Source organism: Muntiacus reevesi, chromosome 2 (assembly GCF_963930625.1).
Source record: "Muntiacus reevesi chromosome 2, mMunRee1.1, whole genome shotgun sequence".
NCBI classification, from domain to species: domain Eukaryota; kingdom Metazoa; phylum Chordata; class Mammalia; order Artiodactyla; family Cervidae; genus Muntiacus; species Muntiacus reevesi.
Window position 1 is genome coordinate 192,644,225 of NC_089250.1, and position 20,834 is coordinate 192,665,058.

The 20,834-nt window shown below is 40.2% G+C and overlaps 1 protein-coding gene across 2 annotated transcripts in view; it reads right to left on the minus strand.

Moving 5' to 3' along the window:
- The window catches only part of PDXDC1 (pyridoxal dependent decarboxylase domain containing 1), a 54,044-nt gene that overhangs the window by 25,992 nt on the left and 7,218 nt on the right, over positions 1-20,834 (minus strand). Inside the window, exons 2-7 of one of the 2 annotated variants that reach the window (XM_065924376.1) lie at positions 9,470-9,543; positions 8,892-8,957; positions 6,559-6,639; positions 4,233-4,379; positions 2,640-2,829; positions 177-245 (exon numbers count right to left, since the gene is read on the minus strand). In XM_065924376.1, coding sequence (XP_065780448.1) covers positions 177-245; positions 2,640-2,829; positions 4,233-4,379; positions 6,559-6,639; positions 8,892-8,957; positions 9,470-9,543 — 627 coding nt within the window. The other variant, XM_065924377.1, reaches the window with a different exon arrangement.

Here is a 20,834-nt window from a genome sequence, read left to right on the forward strand (position 1 = left end):
AATGGGAAGATCTAAGCCGCCCATGAATAATCTAATAACTATCTGGAGGCCAGTGAACAGAACCACAATTGAAAGGAAGATACAGTTTCAAAAGACAATTCTTTCTTATTTTATGAACTTACCATCAGAGCTTATCTCTATATTTTACCATTGTAAACGTCACCATCAGAGCTTACCATCTGATGCTGGGATCCAAACACAGTGTTACAGGGCACCCGGCACAAGCAGGGGAAAGGCAAGCCAAGCTGCAGGAAGAACGTGCAGTTTCACAAGAAGGACCTTTGTCTCCATCCCCTCACGTCCCCAGAGACTGTGGTTCTAAGTCACAGCATTCTTTTAAAACAATCCCTCCCTTAGGAACACTTAATATATAAACATATAGATGTTAAAGTATATCTAGAAAGTCAAGCCAAAAAAAAGAAAACAATTGGGAGGGAGGTAAATTTCCAGGAGCCGTCTTGTAAGAGGATAAAGACAACGTAAAATTTTCTAAATGAGTCAACTAAATGAGTAACTATCAACTCATCTTCTAAACGAGTACCTGATCTTTGTTGTATTTTAGAATATGCCAAAAAAACTTTTCCAAATGGAGAAAAAAGCTGAGCCTTTAGCGTTTTGGGGGGTAATTTAGGATCCTCCCTCCAAGGATTAGTGGTAAATAACACCTCCTAAAGGCATTCAAAGAACAACATGTATTTGTAGGCCCACCCATTCCTAAAAAGCAATAAATATGGACTAACAGATGTACACATCTCAAGAGAAATGAAGTCAGTGCTATGGAGATGGTAACTGTCAGATAAATTTTATATTCTTAATTTTTAGCTTCCAAATCCTTAAGGAGATTATGTTTCAGGAATTTTTTAACATTTGAGCATATTGCTCTATATAACTAAGGCCTGTAAGCATTTACAGACCAAAAATTTAACAAGCACTTTATTCACATTTTTTTCCTGTAAAGAATCTTCGTTCTAAATTATGAAAGTGAAACCCAAGTAAAACACACAATAAATAAATACAGAAATTAAAAATGAAAATGTTGTCCCATTCTCCCCACCCCTCAGACCCCTCAACTCAGCCACCAATCTGTTACTGTCAGGCTTCCCTGGTGGCTCAGACGGGAAAGACTCGCCTGCAATGCAGGAGACCCGGGTTCAACCTCTGGGTTGGGATGATCCCCTGGAGAAGGGAATGGCAACCCACTCCAGTATTCTTGCCTGGGGAATCCCATGGACGGAGGAGCCTGGCAGGCTACAGTCCATAGTCACAGACTTGTACACGACTGAGCAACTAACATTACCCCGTACTAATGTTAGTACTAACATTACTAACAGGTTAGTACAGAACTATCCAGATATTTTATAGGCAAAAATACAATGTATGTATATAAATATATTTTTCCAGCTATAAAAAAAATGCACATTAACATGTACATCTTTTTAAAAACATGAACACCTGCCGCATGCCTTTCCCACTTAACATCCTCACACATCTTTTGAAGACTCGATTGCTCTCCCAAGACAGCTCTGAGACCTAAGAGCCTGGCTCACAGCAGGTACTCAATAAGTAATTTGTTTCATGTTTCTACAGAGGTATTATAAAATTCCTCATTTTGTATACCCTTAAGAAGAGGGCAGGATTTCTTTTTTTTGATGTGAAAATGGGTAAAAACACTGTATTGCTGACCTGATTTAGTCCATTTAGGTTAATATTTGTTGTTGCTGATTAGTCACCAAGTTGTGTCTAACTCTTTTTCAATCCCAGGGACTGTACCCCATCAGGCTCCTTTGTCGACGGGATTCTCCAGGCAAGAATACTGGAGTGGGTTGTCATGCCCTCCTCCAGAGAACAAGAGGACACAATTTCTTGCCATCAGTGACCAAGGCTTGGAATCAACTCAACTCCCGAGTTTCCCCTATGTATCACCTGGGACTCCTCCATCTTACAGAAGACAATCCCTCCAATCCTATGGGTTTTGCTTTAAAATGTTCTTGGCCAAGAGGTTTAACAAGTTCTTGACTCAAGGTAGCACCCTAATCAAGCTTTCATAAATTCTAGAAAAGGATAATGTTCTTTGATCTAATAATTCCAGACTGGCTCTGAAAATCCATCTGAGAAATATAACCCAAAGTATAGAAAAAGCTTGATGCACAGATGTCCATAATAGCACTAAACAAAGAGAATTTCCCAAAAATGGTCATAAAAAGCTAAAGAATACAAACACTCTAATTGCCCAAAAAGAAAAAAAAAACTTAAAATACTATACACTCACTTGAAGGAATATCATGAAGCCATTAAAAATATACTTTACTTTGAAGAACTGACAAAACATGATATGCGCCTATTACAACGGTAAGTGAAAAAAAGCCATGTATAGCCATGTAAAAACATACATGCCCTCTGACTGATCAAAGTCTGAAAATAAATAAAGTAAAATGTTGGCTGCCTTTGGGCAACTAAAAAATACATATATCTCTCTCTAAACTTATTAATACACATTCATATATAAAAATGACATAACACACAGGTAAGAAAATCATTTTTCTTTTCACTTGAAAAAAAAAAGTGGCTAAAGAAATGGGTCAACACACTTGAAGAACAAAGCATCGTTTCTTGAAACGATTGCCCTTATGCCACATTACCTGATTGCAGAGGTACTGGCCCAGGCCAGGCCTAGCAGCAGCGCTTAGATAGATCACAGGCTTCCTGTTATATAACACGTTGAACCCATCCACTACGAAGTCTTCATAACGGGAGTGGATGGCGAGCCTACAGATCTTTGCGAGTCCTTCTCTTTCTTCTTCGTGGAAATAAGCACAGCCATTTTCATACCTGTTAAGAGACCCTCATATGTCAGTATGTTCTTACCTCTGATTTTATAAGTCCTAGTCTTATAACCATGGAAGTAAATCTTTTCTCAACCTAGAAACTGTCACCCAGACCAGTCAAAGGAGATAGGAATCACCCTCATCTCAGATGGCTGACAACTCACGGCAGCCGGAGGTTATAAAGAACAGAGGCAATGACCCTTCATCCACACTGAGCTCCAGGAACAGCAGGAACTAAGGAAAACCAGTACGAAACAGGAATGCCTCAGGTACAAAAAGGTTGAAGGTCATGGATCGGCTTACTTCACCAGGAAGTCAGCACTGGATAATGCAGGCATGGTTTTTAGTAGTGTCAGCCCTCAGCCCTAAAACATCCAAAGTAAGTAAAACTGTCAATAACTCTAGTCAGGCTAAGTTTTGCTTTCACTATTATCTGCTTGGAACCTTTTATTCTTCTCCAACTCTAAAGAGAAAGAGAGAGAATTTCAATTACAGGTGTTGGATTTTTATTAGAAGAAAATTTCTCCTTTGCCACATAGGCAAACTCATACTTTTGCCAGGCCAAGCTCTTTTCCACCATCTGAAAATGAGTCTCCCAAGTTATTAAACATTCCAACGTTAGGTAAACATTCCTTTTCCATAAAAGTTACAGCATAAATAAACACAAAATACCACTGGTCTTGTATCTTCTACCGACTCCTTACTTTGCTAAAATTCCTTAATAATAATAGTATTTATCACTGTATAAAGCAAATCAATTTCACAACACATATTCATCTTCCTTATAACAGCATTTCCTTTCTACTAAAACACAGCTAATACTTTAAATAAAAACACTCGAATCCAGGGACTTCCCTGGTGGTCCAGTAGTTAAGACTGGGGGCATGGGTTCAATCCCTGCTCGAGGAACTAAGATCCAGCATGCCACACAGCATGGCAAAAAAAAGAGAAAAACTCTCCAAAACTTGTCTCCATTTCACTGCTACATCTTCTATCAACATGTGCCAACTAGGAATCTTCTTTTTCTTTCCTTATTTTTATAAAATCATGGAAGTATGATAACACATTTATAGGAGACTGAGAAAATACAGAGTTTAAGGTTACATAGAGTTCTACTATATATAGTAACAAATAAGAAACTGTGGACATTATTCAACAGTACAGGCTCATGTTCTTAGCTCTTCACACGTATTAATTCATTGGTTCATTAAATCCTCATCAAGCGGATATTAAGGCTATCTCCATTGCACAGATAAGGAAACTGAAGCATGGAGTGGTTAAGTAATTCTTCCAAAAGGAAAGGGGAGAGGCAGATCTGATTCTAGGCAGCACAGCTCCAGAAGAGAGATTTCTCACAGTGCATATCCAACTCATAAATGCCTTTACCGGAAACTAAAAACTTATTACCTGAAAATTCTGCAGAGCCATAAGGTAGTGTCTGAAAGTATCCTAGTAGTAAGTTTTCTCAGCTTCTCTTTATCCAGAGTTGAAATGTAAGCTCCCAGACTATGCCCCAACAAAGATATATGACCTTGTTCTCCAATATTCTGAATTCTGTTAATCAAAATATATTAGATTTAAAAAAAGGTATTAGTCTAAGCATAAATAAATAAAACTTAGAGACACAGTATTCCACAAAAATTTCTGTCACATTTGAAATGCACTTAAGGGGAGGAGCCAAGATGGCGGAGGAGTAGGACGGAGAGACCACTTTCTCTCCTAGAAATTCATCAAAAAAATAACTGAACGCAGAGCAAACTTCACAAAACAACTTCTGATCGCTAGCTGAGGTCATCAGGCGCCCAGAAAAGCAGCCCATTGTCTTCGAAAGGAGGTAGGACAAAATATAAAAAATATAAAAAAAATATAAAAGATAAAAAGTGAAATGCACTTAATGGCCTAGAAGGCAGAAATTGAGATAAATTTAGAAAATTCAATGTGTAATAAGGTATTAATAGCTTAGGGAGAAATTTTCTTTCTGAATTCAAGTCCTAGGAGATAAATATCCTTTTTATTGAATACCAACTAACTACACAAACTGTTTTTAAATAATTTTCTCCAAAAAAGTTTCTTAAATTAAATACTAGCTGTAAGAATTATGGAGAGTAGAGCTGAGATAAAATGTGCAGAAAACAATTTAAGAATCAATGGATGAAGATAAATTCCCTGCATTAAATAGCTATTTGTAACAATTCACCAAATTCAAGGGGAACTAGGTATTGTTTTGCATATAATTAAAGTGGATGGGCTAATTTCCCTTATAAAGAATAAATGTAATAATGAAAATGACAAAAAAATCAACAGGATTCTGGGCAGAGACAGTTCATAGAAAAGGAAATATAAATGGGTCTTAAAACATACAAAAAAGACACTTAACCTGATTCTTAAGAAAAATGCAAACTAAAGCTATGCTAAAATATCATTTCTTACCTATCAGATTGGCAACAATTCTTAAGTTTGCTAATACCCTTGTAGGCAAAGGTGTGGGGGGAAAACTCTCACATACACAGAATGGGAATGTGAATGGGCACAATTCCATGAAGGGAAATGTGGCAATATCTGTCAAATTTACAAATACACAAACTTATTCAGTCTAGCAATCCCACTTCTAGGACTTCAATCTCCAGAAACACTACTTTGAGGAAATGACACATGTGCAAAGTTACTAGCTGCAGGAATGTTTGTAAGAGTAAAACATGAATCGGAGACTAGTTAAATAAAATATGGCTCACCCACTGAGTAACACTGTGTACATGTTCAGTCGTGTCCAACTCTTTGCAACCCCGAGGACCGTAGCCCACCAGGCTCCTCTATCCATGGGGTTTTCCAGGCAAGAATACTGAAGTTGTTGCCACTTTCTCCTCCAGGGGGTCTTCCTGACCCAGGGGTCAAACCCACGTACCCTGCACTGCAGGTGGAGTCTTTACTGCTGAACTATCAGGGGAGCCCCAGAGCAATATTAAACAGCTCTTAAAGGAGAAAGCTCCTTGTGGACTGTTATTCCAGGAACTTCAAGACATTAATGAAAAAAGCAAGACACTGAACAACGTGCAGAGTATTTTGGTCCTGGAAGCAGTAAGCATAGACATCTGACTTGGGTGTACATTACGTGTACATGAAGTATCTCTGAAGAATACACAAGAAACTAGCAACTTATCTCTAGCAAGGAGAACAAGCTAGGGAGGGAGAGGTAAGAAGGAATACTGCCTTTGCATATATACCTTTTCTATCTTTTGAAATCTGAACCCGAAGAATGCATTACTTATTCTAAAAAACATTGTATTTAAAACAATTAAAGAGAAAATAGAACTAGATAAATTGCTTGATAGATGCATAAATGGAAATAAGATAAACAGATGATTCACAGATGGCGTGTCCTGCCACCAATGAATTCAGCTGCAGTACTTCTCAACAATCAAAAGCCCAGGAACAGAAGCATCCAGAAATAGAGAAGCACATAGCAGCTACCCTCTGGCCCTGCGCCAGCCCCTCCCTAAGACACAAGACCATAAAAATGACAAGGTTTTAGTTTTAGTAAATGATTTCCTTTTACAAAATACATTATCTAAAACATGTCAACGTCTCCCTGAAAGAAGTGAATGTTGTTGTAACTTCATATATAATCTGGAATGAAAGAAGGCTTATTATTGCAGCAACTTGTATGAACGTAATCATTATCAAAATCAAGAACACATATACTTTCAAAGAGAAGTTGCCAACCGTTCTCCATTACCGGGTGCTCTGGGGCTCCTCGTCTTCATCTCCGTGCATCAAATTCTGAACTAACTGGAGGATGCTCACCATGTCTTGTCCACTGCGGAACAGAAAAACAGTTGACAGAGAGGGGGAAACAGCACATGCCACCCCCTCCCCTCACCACCAGTCTCTCACTATTTCTCTTGTCTAAACTAGCTTTATATCGTCTTGTTACAACAGAAATAATGTTTTTTGAGATACAGTATACACAATCTTGTTTTTTAAAAATAAACCTTAAGTTATCAACTGAATTCTGAATATAACCATATGTACATTAAAGTATTAGTTGCAGTGCTTGCTTCGGCAGCACATATACTAAAGTATTAGTTGCTTATTTGTCCGACTCTTTGTGACCCCATGGACTGTAGCTCTCCAGGCTCCTCTGTCCATGGAATTCTCCAGGCAGGAATACTGGAGTGGGTAGCCATTCCCTTCTCCAGGAGATCTTCCCAACCCTGGGATTGAACCTGGGTCTACTGCATTGAGGCAGATTCTTGATCATCTGAGCCACCATGGAAGCCCCTTACTTGTGATTAATTAAATCTTCTACCTGAATGTAAATTTGATTTTTAAAAATTTCACTAGCTTTAGCAGTCTTTCTCTACCAGTTCATCTGAGTCTTGGACACTGCTTAGCAAGCATGTTATAAGGGCAAAAATAGTCCTTATAAGCTGCTGGAAAATCACAAAAGCAGCAAGAATACTCCAATACCACTGGTGTATCTAAGTTCCCTCCATGCGGGATTCCTGTCTGTTTGTTCTAATAGAGTTAAACATGAAATGCAGGCATCGCTTATTACCACCTCTTCCCCACACTGGAGAAACTGGAGATTTCCTTGGAGTATAAACAGACTTACTTCTGTCCAAGATACGTTTTTAAATGCTCATTACAAGAGGAGGTGGAAACATGAGAAGAATGTGAGTGGTGCAGTTGTTAGCAATGGCAAGGTGACTTGCAAAACATGTGATGTCAAAATGCTACCACTCTATTAGTGAGGTGACATAAAAAGTTCTCCCTTTTGAAAAACAATGTCCCCAAACCCATCTTCCTCACAGTTCTGACCTTCACATGTGAGAGACTCTGGTCCTTAGACTTCATGTAGAGATGAGGCCAGGTGACCTTCAGGAAACCCTACGTTACAAAACTATGAGGACGCCCTTCGTTCATGAAAAACACTGAGCTCTGAGCCTGGGAAGTGGGCTCTCGGATGTGGCTATTAACATTATTAGTGTGAACACCCTGGACATGTGTCATTAATGCATTCCCATTCTGAGAATTACAGATGTTCCTGGCAGTATCTCTTCTAGGGAAACTTCTGCAAGATGAGTAGAACGCTATAAATCCCTTCAGAGGGCCCAGAATGAGGAGACTTATAAGATCTGGTTCCTGTTCTCAGCTGGAAAATGAACTTCACCCATTGAAGACCTCCAGTCAGTATCCTCCATCCACTGGGATCCTTCCTCTGCTCTTTTGCAATCTTGTACATATTTATATTCAGGTCAAAGAACAACTTAAGGGAGTTGTACTATTTACCTATGTACAGTTTCCTGGTTATAAAAAAAAATAAGTTTGTCCAAAGGAAACTGGGCCAGGACTTAAACTCCAAATTAAGTGCTAACATCCTGTAAAAACTGTTGACTGGATAACTACTTATTTTCCTGATATTTTCCCTGCCACTTCAAACCACAAACATGTGACAGATTTCCTTTCGCTACCAAAAAATAAATCACTCTACTAATAAATGAGCTGATATTTTCCTTTCATTTTCCTTTCCTTACTATATAACACAGTGGTAAATTTTATCAAGTTAAAATAACTCTCACAATAAAGCTCAGTCTACCAAATAGATTGCTGTTTTCAAGAATGAAACAAGTATGATAGTTGAATTATATTCTGAGTCTGAATATGCTTCTAAGAGGTTGTGTTAAACTCTGAATGGGGAAGGGGGAGAAACAGTAGGTACAGCATCATCACCAACCAGCCAACAGCATTTCAGTTTTCTGATGACACATTGCATAGAACTCTCAATCTGCTTTGTGTTCATTAGAATTGTAAATCAGTGACAGTAAAATCTTGGTTTAAAGAAAATGTACACCCCACCTAAAGGTGCTTGTCTTTTTTTTTTAACTTTTTATTTAATACTGGAGTACAGCTGATTAACAATGTTGTGATAACTTCAGGTGGAGAGCAAAGGGGCTCAGCCATACATATACGCGTATCCATTCTGCCCCAAACTCCCCTCCCGTAACACTGAGCTGAGGTTCCCTGTGCTAAACAGTGGGAAAAGTGCTTCTCTCCCTTGCCACCTACCTGCCTTGCAGTGGCCCCGGAATATCCCCTGATAGGAGCTTCTTTCCATTTTCCTCCTCTGTTCTTCTAATTTAAGGGAAATAAAAAATTGTTATATTTCTAACACTGGAGCATGAACATGTGATAATGCTGCTCATAAGCTCCAGTAACTGATGTGGGATTTGAAACACACATTCCCCCCACCCCCACCCATCTCAGCCCCCCCCAGGCTGGGGTATAGTTTAATTTCAGGAAAAGAATACTAAAAAAAAAAAAAATAATACTTCAACCCATTTCTTGTTTACTTGATGTACTATATGACCTGAATATACAGTAAGAAGTATTTATAGAGTCAAGTTAATATATTAAGTAAACTTTTAATAGGCAGAACTGAAAATTATAAGTCCTGCCCCTCAATTTCAAAATCCTTTAATGATAAAGCACCTTCCACTCAAGACAAACACCAGTTTTAAAGTCAGCTGTAGCTAAGGATGATGTTCTGAAAGCAAGAGGTGTCTTTAACAGCAGGAAACCAGTGCCACCAGTTTCGCAGCAGGTTGAACATGTTTAATGGGGTCACATCTGCTCTACAGGCTCACCTCTGACTGTCCTCGAGCATCTTCATGGCCTCCTTCAAGTTTTTCCCCATTTCAGCTAGAGTAGGGTCTGCTATCTGGAAAAAATTTTTTCAAAAGGTTAAATGTTAACAACTTTCTATTACTTCCACAACAGAGTTCACCAAGAAAAAAACCTCTAAGTCCATTTTCTTCTGGATTTATTATAATATACTTGGGTTATTAAGCACATGCTTGATTTCAAAATTCCAACAGTACAAGGTATAACATGAAAAAGTCCCACTCTCCCGGGGAGGCCACTTTTGACACCTATCTCTCCAAGACTCCCTTTACTCATGTGCACTTCTCCACATTGCTTTTTTTCTGTTTTACAGTGAATACGGTTCCACATCAGTGGGTCCACTTCATTCTCCTTAGCGGTTATACCTTTTTGCGTCTGAGGGATGTATTATAGTTTATTTAACAGTCCTGAATTAATGGACCTTTTAGGTTACTTGAGTTTTTCACTATTAGAAGAAGGTCCAGAAAAGTTCGAATAGCACACCATTTGTTTTACAGCTGTAGTAGGCTGAAAAATGGGGCTTCCCTGGTGGACCATTGGTAACAATCTGCCTGCAATGCAGGAGATGTGGGTTCGATCCCTGGGTTGGGAAGATCCCCTGGAGAAGGAAATGGCAACCCACGCCAGTGTTCTTGCCTCGGAAATCCCATGGACAGAGGAGCCTGGAGGGCTATAGTCCATGGGGTCGCAAAGAGTCGGATACTGCTTAGGGACTAAACCACCACCACCGAGCTGAAAACTAGCCCCCCACAAGATGTTCATATCCTAATCCCTAGAACTTGCGAATGTGTGTCCCTTATGTGACAAAGTCTGTGCAGATGTGATTAAACTATGGATCATCCAGGTGAGCCCGAAGTGCAACAGCATGAACCAACAGGACAGAACGGGAAGGAGACCACACGTGACCAGAGAGAGCAGGTGACGTGTAGACAGAGCAGGGGGAGGTTTGAAGATGCTGCCCTTAAAACTGGAGTGACGGGACCCCCAATAAAGGCAGGGTGGCTGGCAAGCAACATAAGCTGGAACAAGAACGCAAGGGCCACACCTCTGGAGGGAGTGCGCCCTGCCGTCCCTTGATTTCAGTTCAACGACAATGACTTCAAACTTCTGGCCTCCAGAACTGAGAGAGAATCTATTTCTGTTGTTCTGAACTACCCAGTTTGTACTAACAGGTTACAGCAATCACATGAAACTCCTACAGTCAAGAATTTGCAAGTGCTTCTAAAACCTCCGGACACTTACCAAAACTGGTAATAGTGACGTAGCCAAAGAATCAGAGGGAGTCTTTATCATTCATGTCCTTTTGGATTTTAGTACCAAGTGTACATCTACCTCCCATTCAAAACATAGGCAGAACTAAATTTTTTAAATTCTCGCAGAAATAAAACATTCACTCTTTCTTAACATCTCTATAACAATTTTTAGGGAGACAGCCTTGTTGCCTTGAATCTCTATGTAGTATGAGTAGAGTTATAAACAATTATAGAAGCTCTCTTTTGTTCCCCTCTTAATCAAGTGTACTTCACGTGCATTTATCTGCATTTTCTTCCTATTGTCTACTGTACCTGGTAATAGTTTATCTTACGTAGATGTGCATGAGTATTACCTTCAGTATTGCATTACCTCCTCAAAATTGTGTTCTTTTTCTTAAAGAAATTCTACTGTTTACCAGTGTGAGAATACTGGAGTGGGTAGTCATTCCCTTCTCCAGGGGCTTTTCCCCATCTATGGATTAAACCTACATCTCCCACACTGCAGGCGGATTCCTTACCGTCTGAGGCACCAGGGAAGCCCCAGTGTAAGTACCAGAAAATGTCAAATCAAGAAGGGACCTTAGGGGTCTAGTCTAGGAATTGCCAATCTGCGTTCTTTTGAGCCTTAAGACTCTTGGGAAGAACTTTAGGGAGAAGGGGCTTGGCAGCCGCCTGGAGCTTCCAGCTCTGCTCCCCTTTAAGGAGATCAGCTCTGTTTTTAACAACAGGGTTTTGAGTCAAGTTTCCAAAAAAGCAAAAGTATAGCATGAAAGCCTCTGTTTCCAGTCTAACATTTTAATTATTTACAAAACTCACTTATTTTTGCCCGCACTGCACGGCAAGTGGGATCTTAGCTCCCCAACCAAGGATGGAACCAGTGCCCCTGCAGTGGAAGTACAGAGTCCTAACTACTGGACCGCCAGGCCAGGGAAGTCTTGGTGTCACATTTCAGAGAGGAAACTAAGACTTAGAGAAAGACAGTGACTTGCCTAGGCTCATGGAACTAATAAAAGACGGAGAGCTGCCAGAATCCTGGTTTCCTGATCTGTTTCTGCCTCTATTACATCACACTGATTCTACAAGACGTTAGAAAAGAATCACGTAGCCACATCCGACTTGATATTTTACAAAAGATAGAAAAATCACTTAAAAAACAACAGGCGTTTCCAATAAAAAATCACAATTTAAATATAACCACAAGGTGGGTGAGAGAGCAATCTAAAAGGTCTCCTTGTTCTTCCTTAACAATTCTGAGTAGGACGAGGAACAAGATAATGGTCAAGAGAAGTGATCTTGCTCCCCGGTCTGCTGGTCAAGGTCCTTACACCCACATCTCCTGTGACACTCCAACCTCTGAGCATCTGGCCAAATGCAAAGACAGTTTGCTTGATTAGTTACTCTTCCCTGTTTCATGCTCACAACATCTGTGCTGTCTGAAACGTCCCTGTGCCTTTTACCTACTGCTGACCACCTATTTCTGGCGTGCTGCGATTCATGGGGTCGCAAGGAGTCGGACACGACTGAGCGACTGAACTGAACTGAACTGAACCACCTATTAAATCAGGATCCACCACTTTCAAGAAACCCTTATGGATAAAATCACTTTCACTTTTTCACATCCCCTCTAATGATGTCGATACCATTTTTTCCTAAATCAAACATCTGGACTCACTGCCTGACAAACAACTGTACTAACATTTACGGGGACAGCAGGACGGAAGGCTTGCGCCTGGGGCCATTCTCACATGTACCTGCCCACTCTCTCACACCCCTCACTGGGAGCTGTGCTACAGATGGTCTGCCCAGGACAGGCGTTCTCCCCAGCAAGATCACGTGCTTCTTGAAGGCAGCTATTCAGACTCCCACTGATTTTGCCTTCTCTTATAGGCCTAAAAGGGCTTCCCTGGTTGCTCACTGGTAAAGAATCTGTCTGCAAGGCAGGAGATGCAGATTTTATCCCAGGGTGAGGAAGATCCAGTGGAGAAGGAAATGGCAACCCACTCCAGTATCCTTGCCTGGAGAATCCCATGGATAATGGAGCCTGGAGGGCTAAAGTCCATGAGGTTGCAAGAGTCAGACACAACTCAGCAGCTAAACAACAATATGTCTAAAATGTCTAAAGTCAGCCTGAGTCTTGGATTGCCATATTGCCTCTGAAACCCCTCAGGAAGCCACAGCATATTGGATATCAACATATTGGCTCTAAGTTCAACACAGCTAACTTTTCCTATAAGATTGAACAGATTTTTCAGTTAAGAATAGACAAAGTAGTTGACTTAAGAAGCTGCTTCATATGATCATACTTATTTTTAAACATCAGAATCACATGTGATGACAAGACGCTGACACTGAAAGAGGCAGGAGGGAAGTGCAGCTTCATATTTCCCCATCTGAGTCTCTCTCTCTCTCAAGAGCACACATTCATTGAGTGGAAAGGCTGGCATTTAAATTGTTCTTGCTCCTACTCTCTTTGAAGGAGTGAAGTGGGGGCAGGGGGTGGGGTAGTGGATGGGTAAGCAAAATAGCACATTTAGTTAAATGTGAATAGAATGTGACTCCAGTGCTATAGACCAACATGGGCTTGTTCTGTTAACAGGATAATCCAAAATATAAAATGTTACCCAGCTGCAGGATATCAGGCCTTAGGTCAAAGAATGTTCTAAGAAAAATATTTATCAACTGGTTACTTAAAACTAAAAGCCATGCCTCCATACACCTGCTGAGGATAGTGACTACTTTCTTCTTCACATTCCACAACCTCAATGCCTGTTACAGGGCCAGACAAAGGACACATGTGATAAATGTTAAGAAACAATAGCAGGGCAACAGTTAGACACAAACCAAAATGAGCGAAGAATTAAGTTGAATAAAGATGTCCATCATTCAGTATTTAGAAGAAGCCTGTTTTACACTATTCAGGGAAGAAAAAACTAATATTCTATGTCAGGTTCCTGGGAAAAATGTCATATTTTTCAACCCTTAGCACCTAATACAGGGTCTGGCACAGAAAAAGGACTCAATGAGATTTGTGATCCTTAATTTACTCAATTGCTCTCTATACTCTAGGCATCATCTAATTAACACCTTTATACACATTGTCGTTGTTTATTCACTAAGTCAGTTTGACTCTTTGTGACCCTATGAACTGCAGCTCACCAGGCTTTTGTGTACTTCACTATCTCCCAGAGTTTGCTCAAACTCATGTCCATTGAGTTGGTGATGTCATTCAACCATCTCATCCTCTGTCGTCCCCTTCTCCTCCTGCCTTCAATCTTTCCCAGCATCAGGGTCTTATCCAATGAGTCAGCTCTTTGCATCAGGTGGCCAAAGTATTGAAGCTTCAGCATCAGTCCTCCCAATGAAATACAGAGTTGATTTCCTTTCGGATGGACTGGTTTGACCTCCTTGCTGTCCCTTGAGAGGGACTCTCAAGAGTCTTCTCCAGCACCACAGATCTTCAGCACTCAGTCTTTATGGCCCACATATGGTCCTGACATCCATATACGACTACTGGGGAAACCATTTATCATTGACTGTACGGACCTTCATTAGCAAAGGGATGTCTTTGCTTTTCAATATGCTGTCTAGGTTTGTCATAGCTTTCCTTCCAAGGAGCAAGCATCTTTTAATTTCATGGCTGAAGTTACCATATGCAGTGATTTTGGAGCACAAGAAATTAAAATCTGCCACTGCTTCCACTTTTTCTTCATCGACTTGCCATGAAGTGATTACATACATTACTTCCTAGCAAACTCAAAGGCACAGAGTTAGTAGGCTTCAGAGCCAGAATTTAAGCTTCCAATGCAGGAGGTGCAGATTTGATCCCTGGTCAGAGATCTAAGATCCCACATGCCTTGAGGTGTGCAAAAAAAAAAAAAAAAAAAAAAAATTAAAAAAAAAAAAAAAAGGTCTGAATTACTCTAGGACCAGTGCTCTTAACCACTAGGCAATACTGCCCCTCAATTTCATCAAGTAAGAAAACAAAGCAACTTACACTTTGAAAAAGTTTTTGTCTCCAAATCATAATTAGAGCTAAGTGGGGTCTCATTTTAAAGGTAATCCTTGTTTGACTGATGTTTTCACCTAGATAAATGTTAGTTTATCAGAAGACTCTTCCTATGGGTAAGATTTCTATTCTACAACAGCCTCAACTAGATGATCATAAACTTATTACCCAAACCAGAGCATATTTAAGAGTCAAGGCAGTACTGTTAATAATTAAGCCAGGACGACAGGTACAAACCGGGGCAGTCCTGGGCAAAGCAGGATGTACAGTTACCCCAGCCTTCACTACAGTGTTTACTTCCTATCTTAAATCAGTACTGCACCGAGCAAAGGCCAGGCAAATGTTTGCAGTGCTGGTTGTTCATGAGTTGTAAGGTAAAACCAGAGACAACACACAATTCAAAAGGCGTGCATTGCAGGGCAGGTACTGCCCATGGCACTTTCCCCAATGCTCAAGATCGCACGGTACTGTTATGAGAGACATCTTTTCCTACCTATAAACAAAATACTTTCCCTCATTGAAATCTTGAGTACAGGGACCTGATTAAAAATTGGGGGCCAACTAGAAACAATTCCTGAAAAAAGGCCCCTTTATTAACAAAAAAAAGCAACAGTCTAACCATCCCCTCCCCCTTTTTTTTTTAGCACAAAGGGGCTGCTTCCTCCAAACGTTTATTATGTAGATGAATTTACTGGACAAGATAGGGATACCTTTGTCTCTAAGACAGAGTTCAGGATGAAGGAGGTGAGTAGGCAAGAAGACACTTGAGGTTTTTTAGACTTGTTGTTCAGTTGCTCAGTCATGTCTGACTCTTTGCGACCCCATGGACTGCAGCACGCCAGGCTTCCCCGTCCTTCACTCTCTCAAACTCATGTGTTTGTTCAAACTCGTGACCGTCAAATCAGTGATGCCATCCAACTATCTCATCCTCCATCATCCCCTTCTCCTCCTGCCTTCGATCTTATCCAACATCAGGGTTTTTTCCAATGAGTCAGCTTTTCACATCAGATGGCCAAATTATTGAAGCTTCAGCATCAGTACTTCCAAAGAATATTCAGGGTTGATTTCCCTTAGGACTGACTGGTTTGATCTCCTTGCTGTCCAAGGGACTCTCAAGAGTCTTAGGGTGGTAGTGGTGGTTTAGTCGCTAAGTTGTGTCCAACTCTTGCGACCCCATGGACTGTAGCCTGCCAGGTTCCTCTGTGCATGGGGATTCTCCAGGCAAGAATACTGAAGTGGGTTGCCATTTCCTTCTCCAGGGCAAGAGCCTTATACAGCACCACAATTCAAAAGAACCAATTATTTGGGGCTCAGCTTTCTTTACAGTCCAACTCTCACATCCATACATGAAAGTGAAAGTGAAGTCTCTCAGTCATGTCCAACTCTTTGTGACCCCATGGACTATCTAACCATCCCTTTTGAGGTCAGTTGGCGTTTAGTCTGTTTCCCTTCCATCATCTTTTCTGCTGTCTTGAAGCAAGCCAACCCAGGCTGAACACGAACATGGTGTTTCAAGATGCTTTTCTAGGAAAGGGCCCTGAGCCAACACACACTTCTGCATTGGACAACTAGGGTCTCCACTCAACTGGGGTCCTTCAGCCCTCAAGAGACTAGGAGCAATTATACTGTTTAAAAACAGAGCGCAAATGTGCAACAAAGCATATACAGAGTGTGTATACCCACTGGTTCACTTTCTAATTACAAAACCACCACATGTACACTACTGAAAATTCAGAATCCGTTATTAAACTGTTAGCCATTAGACTGCAAATTTGTAAATTATATTTCAGCTACGGCTGATTCTGTGTAATGAAGTGGACTCCATATTTTTGCTTCAATTATGTCTAACAGAGATGCATGGCTTAATGCAATTTCAAAGCTCCTAAGGAGAACCATTTAATTGCTCATATGGTGACTGTCAGAGAACTAGACAGCTCATTTTGTAAAACAAGCCCTGCCATTCATTCTTTTATAAGCATTTTTTAACAATGACTTTTATACTAGTGGATTTCCATCACTTTCAGTGTGGGATATTAAAATATTCTGCCACTATCAAAAGAAGAAACAGTATATATGTAATGTTAAAATATCACTAAAATTCTCACAATTTAAACGTTAGAAGAAAAAAATTAAAAGTCAAATGCAAGATAAAATAGCAAAGGAGGTCTAAAAGTAACACTCAACTTTTCAAAGTTGTAGGAAACTAAATTTATTTGGAAAATAAACTGTTTGAATTAACTAAAAAAAATACTTATTTTTGCCTTTGGCTAGAATTATATCAACTCAGCTATGAGGTAATACTCCTATTATTTGGAATATGTTATATTTATCATTTTACTCTATTTCATTTTTCTGAAAAACTGCTGGTCATGATCTGCTAAATTGAGCTGACATCTCATATATAGGATGTAACCTGCAGTTTAGGGGATGGAGACTCACACCATTTTAATGGATGTCACTGAAAATTCATATCCAGTTATTAGTAACTGAATAAACAATCATTTGTTAATAGACAAATTTTATTAACTGAGAGGTTGTTTGTAATAACCTTTCAAAAATGGACACTACAGCAGCAGCAGAATAAAATCCCAGGGCCAAAGATTTGGGAACCACTGCTCTCCAGGGCTTCCCTGGTGGCTCAGACAGTAAAGAATCTGCCTGCAATGTGGGAGAAGTGGGTTCGATCCCTGGGTTGGGAAGATCCCCTGGAGGAGGGCGTGGCGGCCACTCCAGTGTTCTTGCCTGAAGAATCCTCATGGACAGAGGAGCCTGGGGGGCTACAGTCCATGGGGTTGCAAAGAGCCAGACACGGCTGAGCGACTAAGCACAGCACAGCTCTACACACACTTAAAATTCTTTCAGCTTCCAAGGTGCTTAATGAGCCTTGAACGCATCTTCTTCAATGAAACCAGCCCACCAAAGTGTGACCCAAAGTTATATTATTCACTTTCACACGAAGGACAGAAATAAAGGACAGAAATGATATGAACTTAACAGAAGCAGAAGAATACACAGAAGAACTATATAAAAAAGATCTTAATGACCCAGATAACCAAGATGGTGTGATCACTCACCTAGAGCCAGATATCCTGGAGTCCAAAGTCAAGTGAGTCTTAGGAAACATCACTATGAACAAAAATAGTGGAGGTGATGGAATTCCACCTGAGCTATTTCAAATCCTAAAAGATGATGCTGTGAAAGTGCTGCACTCAACATCCCAGCAAATTTGGAAAACTCAGCAGTGGCCACAAGGCTTAAAGGTCAATTTTCACTCCAATCCCAAAGAAAGGCTATACCAAAGAATGTTCAAACTACTGCACAACTGCACTCATCTCACATGCTAATAAAGTAATGCTCAAAATTCTCCAAGCCAGGCTCCAACAGTATGTGAACTGTGAACTTCCAGATGTTCAAGCTGGATTTAGAAAGGCAGAGGAACCAGAAATCAAATTGCCAACATCCGATGGATCATCGAAAAAGCAAGAAAGTTTCAGAAAATAAGGCAGTTCTATTCTGCCTTATTGACTATGCCAAAGCCTTTGACTATGTGGATCACAATAAACTGGGGAAAATTCTGAAAGAGATGGGAATACCAGACCACCTTACCTGCCTCCTGAGAAATTTGTATGCAAGTCAAGAAGGAACAGTTAGAACTGGACATGGAACAACAGACTGGTTCCAAATAGGGAAAGGAGTACGTCAAAGCTGTATATTGTCACCCTGCTTATTTGACTTATATGCAGAGTACATCATGCAAAATGCCAGGCTGGATGAAGCACAAGCTGGAATCAAGATTTCTGGGAGAAATATCAATAACCTCAAATATGCAGATGACATCACCCTTATGGCAAAAAGCAAAAAAGAGCCTCTTAATGAAAGTGAAAGAGAAGAGTGAAAAAGTTGGCTTAAAACTCAACATTCAGAAAAGTAAGATCATGGCGTGCAGTCCTATCACTTTATGGCAAATAGATTGGGAAATAGTGGAAACAGTGACAGACTTTATTTTCTTGGGCTCCAAAATCACTGCAGATTGTGACTGCAGTCATGAAATTAAAAGATGCCTGCTCCTTGGAAGAAACACTATGACCAACCTAGATGGCATATTAAAAAGCAGAGACATTACTTTGCCGACAAAGGTCTGCCTAGCCAAAGTTATGGCTTTTCCAGTAGTCATGTATGGATGTGAGAGTTGGACTATAAAGAAAGCTGAGCACTGAAAAACTGATGCCTTTGAACTGTGGTGTTGGAGGAGACTCTTGAGAGACCCTTGGACTGCAAGGAGATCCAACTAGTCCATCCTAAAGAAAATCAGTCCTGACTATTCATTGGAAGGACTGATGCTGAAGCTGAAGCTCCAATTCTTTGTCCACTTGATGTGAAGAACTGACTCATTTGAAAAGACCCTGATGCTGAGAAAGATTGAAGGCAGGAGGAGAAGCGGATGACAGAGGATAAGATGGCTGGATGGCATCACTGACCCAATGGACATGAGTTTGAGTAAGCTCTGGGAGTTGGTGATGGACAGGGAGGCCTGGCGTGCTGCAGTCCATGGGGTCGCAAAGAATCAGACATGACTGTGTGACTGAACTGAACTGATGTGACTATACACAACTGCCAAAACTCAAACTGTGTAATTAAAGTGTGTGTTTTTATTGTAAATAAATTGTTCCTTAATTTTTAAAAAAGGAGGGCAAACTGATTGAGTCAACTGAAAAGAAATATTCAGCAAATAACAATACAAGTAAAGTGATGTGACAAAGTTCGCAAACGGTATATGAGTAACAGCTATTTTAAAAATGCAGAGCTAAACCTCTAAAAAGAAGCAATGCCCCGGAAAGGTAAAGTCTAAATGTAATTTAAAAATATATAAATCATAAGATTCATTAACAATAGAAGCATACAATACTGCAGTTTCAATCAACTTCTTTTCAGGGGAGGAATGTTCATTTGGGGGGATTTCTAGAACTACTAACAGAAGAAAAACTAAAGCCTATGAGAACACCAACTGATTGTACCAAATAGAAGGCCTTGATACTATCAAATGCTAGTTTCCAATATTTGCATAATAAAATATATTTGCATAAAAAAATCACTACAGAGACATTACCACAACATTGTAAGTCAAGTATGGTGGTGGTGGTTTAGTCACTCAGTCATGTACAACTCTCGCAATCCCATGGACTATAGCCCGCCAGGCTCCTCTGTCCATGAAATTCTCCAAGCAAGAATACTGGAGTGGGTAGTCAATCCCTTCTCCAGGGGATCTTCTTGACCCAGAGATCAAACTTGGGTTTTGTGCATGGCAGGCCAATTCTTTATTGCTGAGCCACCAGGGAAGCCCAAATCTACTATACTTCAATTAAAAACAAACAAACAAACAAATCACTACCTTTCTTCTACTTCTCAAGGCAATCAGATAAAGCTCTGAATTGATGTTTTTAACATTCCACCTACTCTTCGGCCTTCCACAGCTTTCTAAGCAGGTTTAATCCTGGACAGTGATAATCATGCAAGTATCAAGTTTCCAAAAACCATACTATTTTCCTCCCCGGTGAAAACATAAGAGATATAAACATAAAGAATGCCTACTGTCTAGCACAGATTAACCATGAGGGAAGACGCCAGGGACCCTCCAAGAGGACAGAGCACTCTGCAAACCTGACTTTCTCACTGGGGCCTCAGTTTCTACATTTCTAAATACTTTTGTGTAGTTCCAACAGAAAAAAATTTAATTAAGAACCAGGAACTTTCGTCTGTTTGTCTTTTAAGAATTAGACACTCTTGGAAAATCTTTTATCTTTAACTATCATGGGCTCTTTGCTTGAGTGTATGAGAACATGAAGATATCCTGTACTTACTGGCTCATTAAGCAAAATATTTTAGTTGAAAAGGGATATACAAATGTTGCATAAGGTGTTAGTATGTAACCTGACAAATCCCTCAAGAAAAGAGGCAGAAAAGAACAGACAGGAAAAAGAAGGGGCAAAAATACACCAAAAAGAGGGGAAAAAATCTGCTATCAGTAAGGATGAAACAGAGTGACACCAGATGAAATCTGGCATCAAGAGA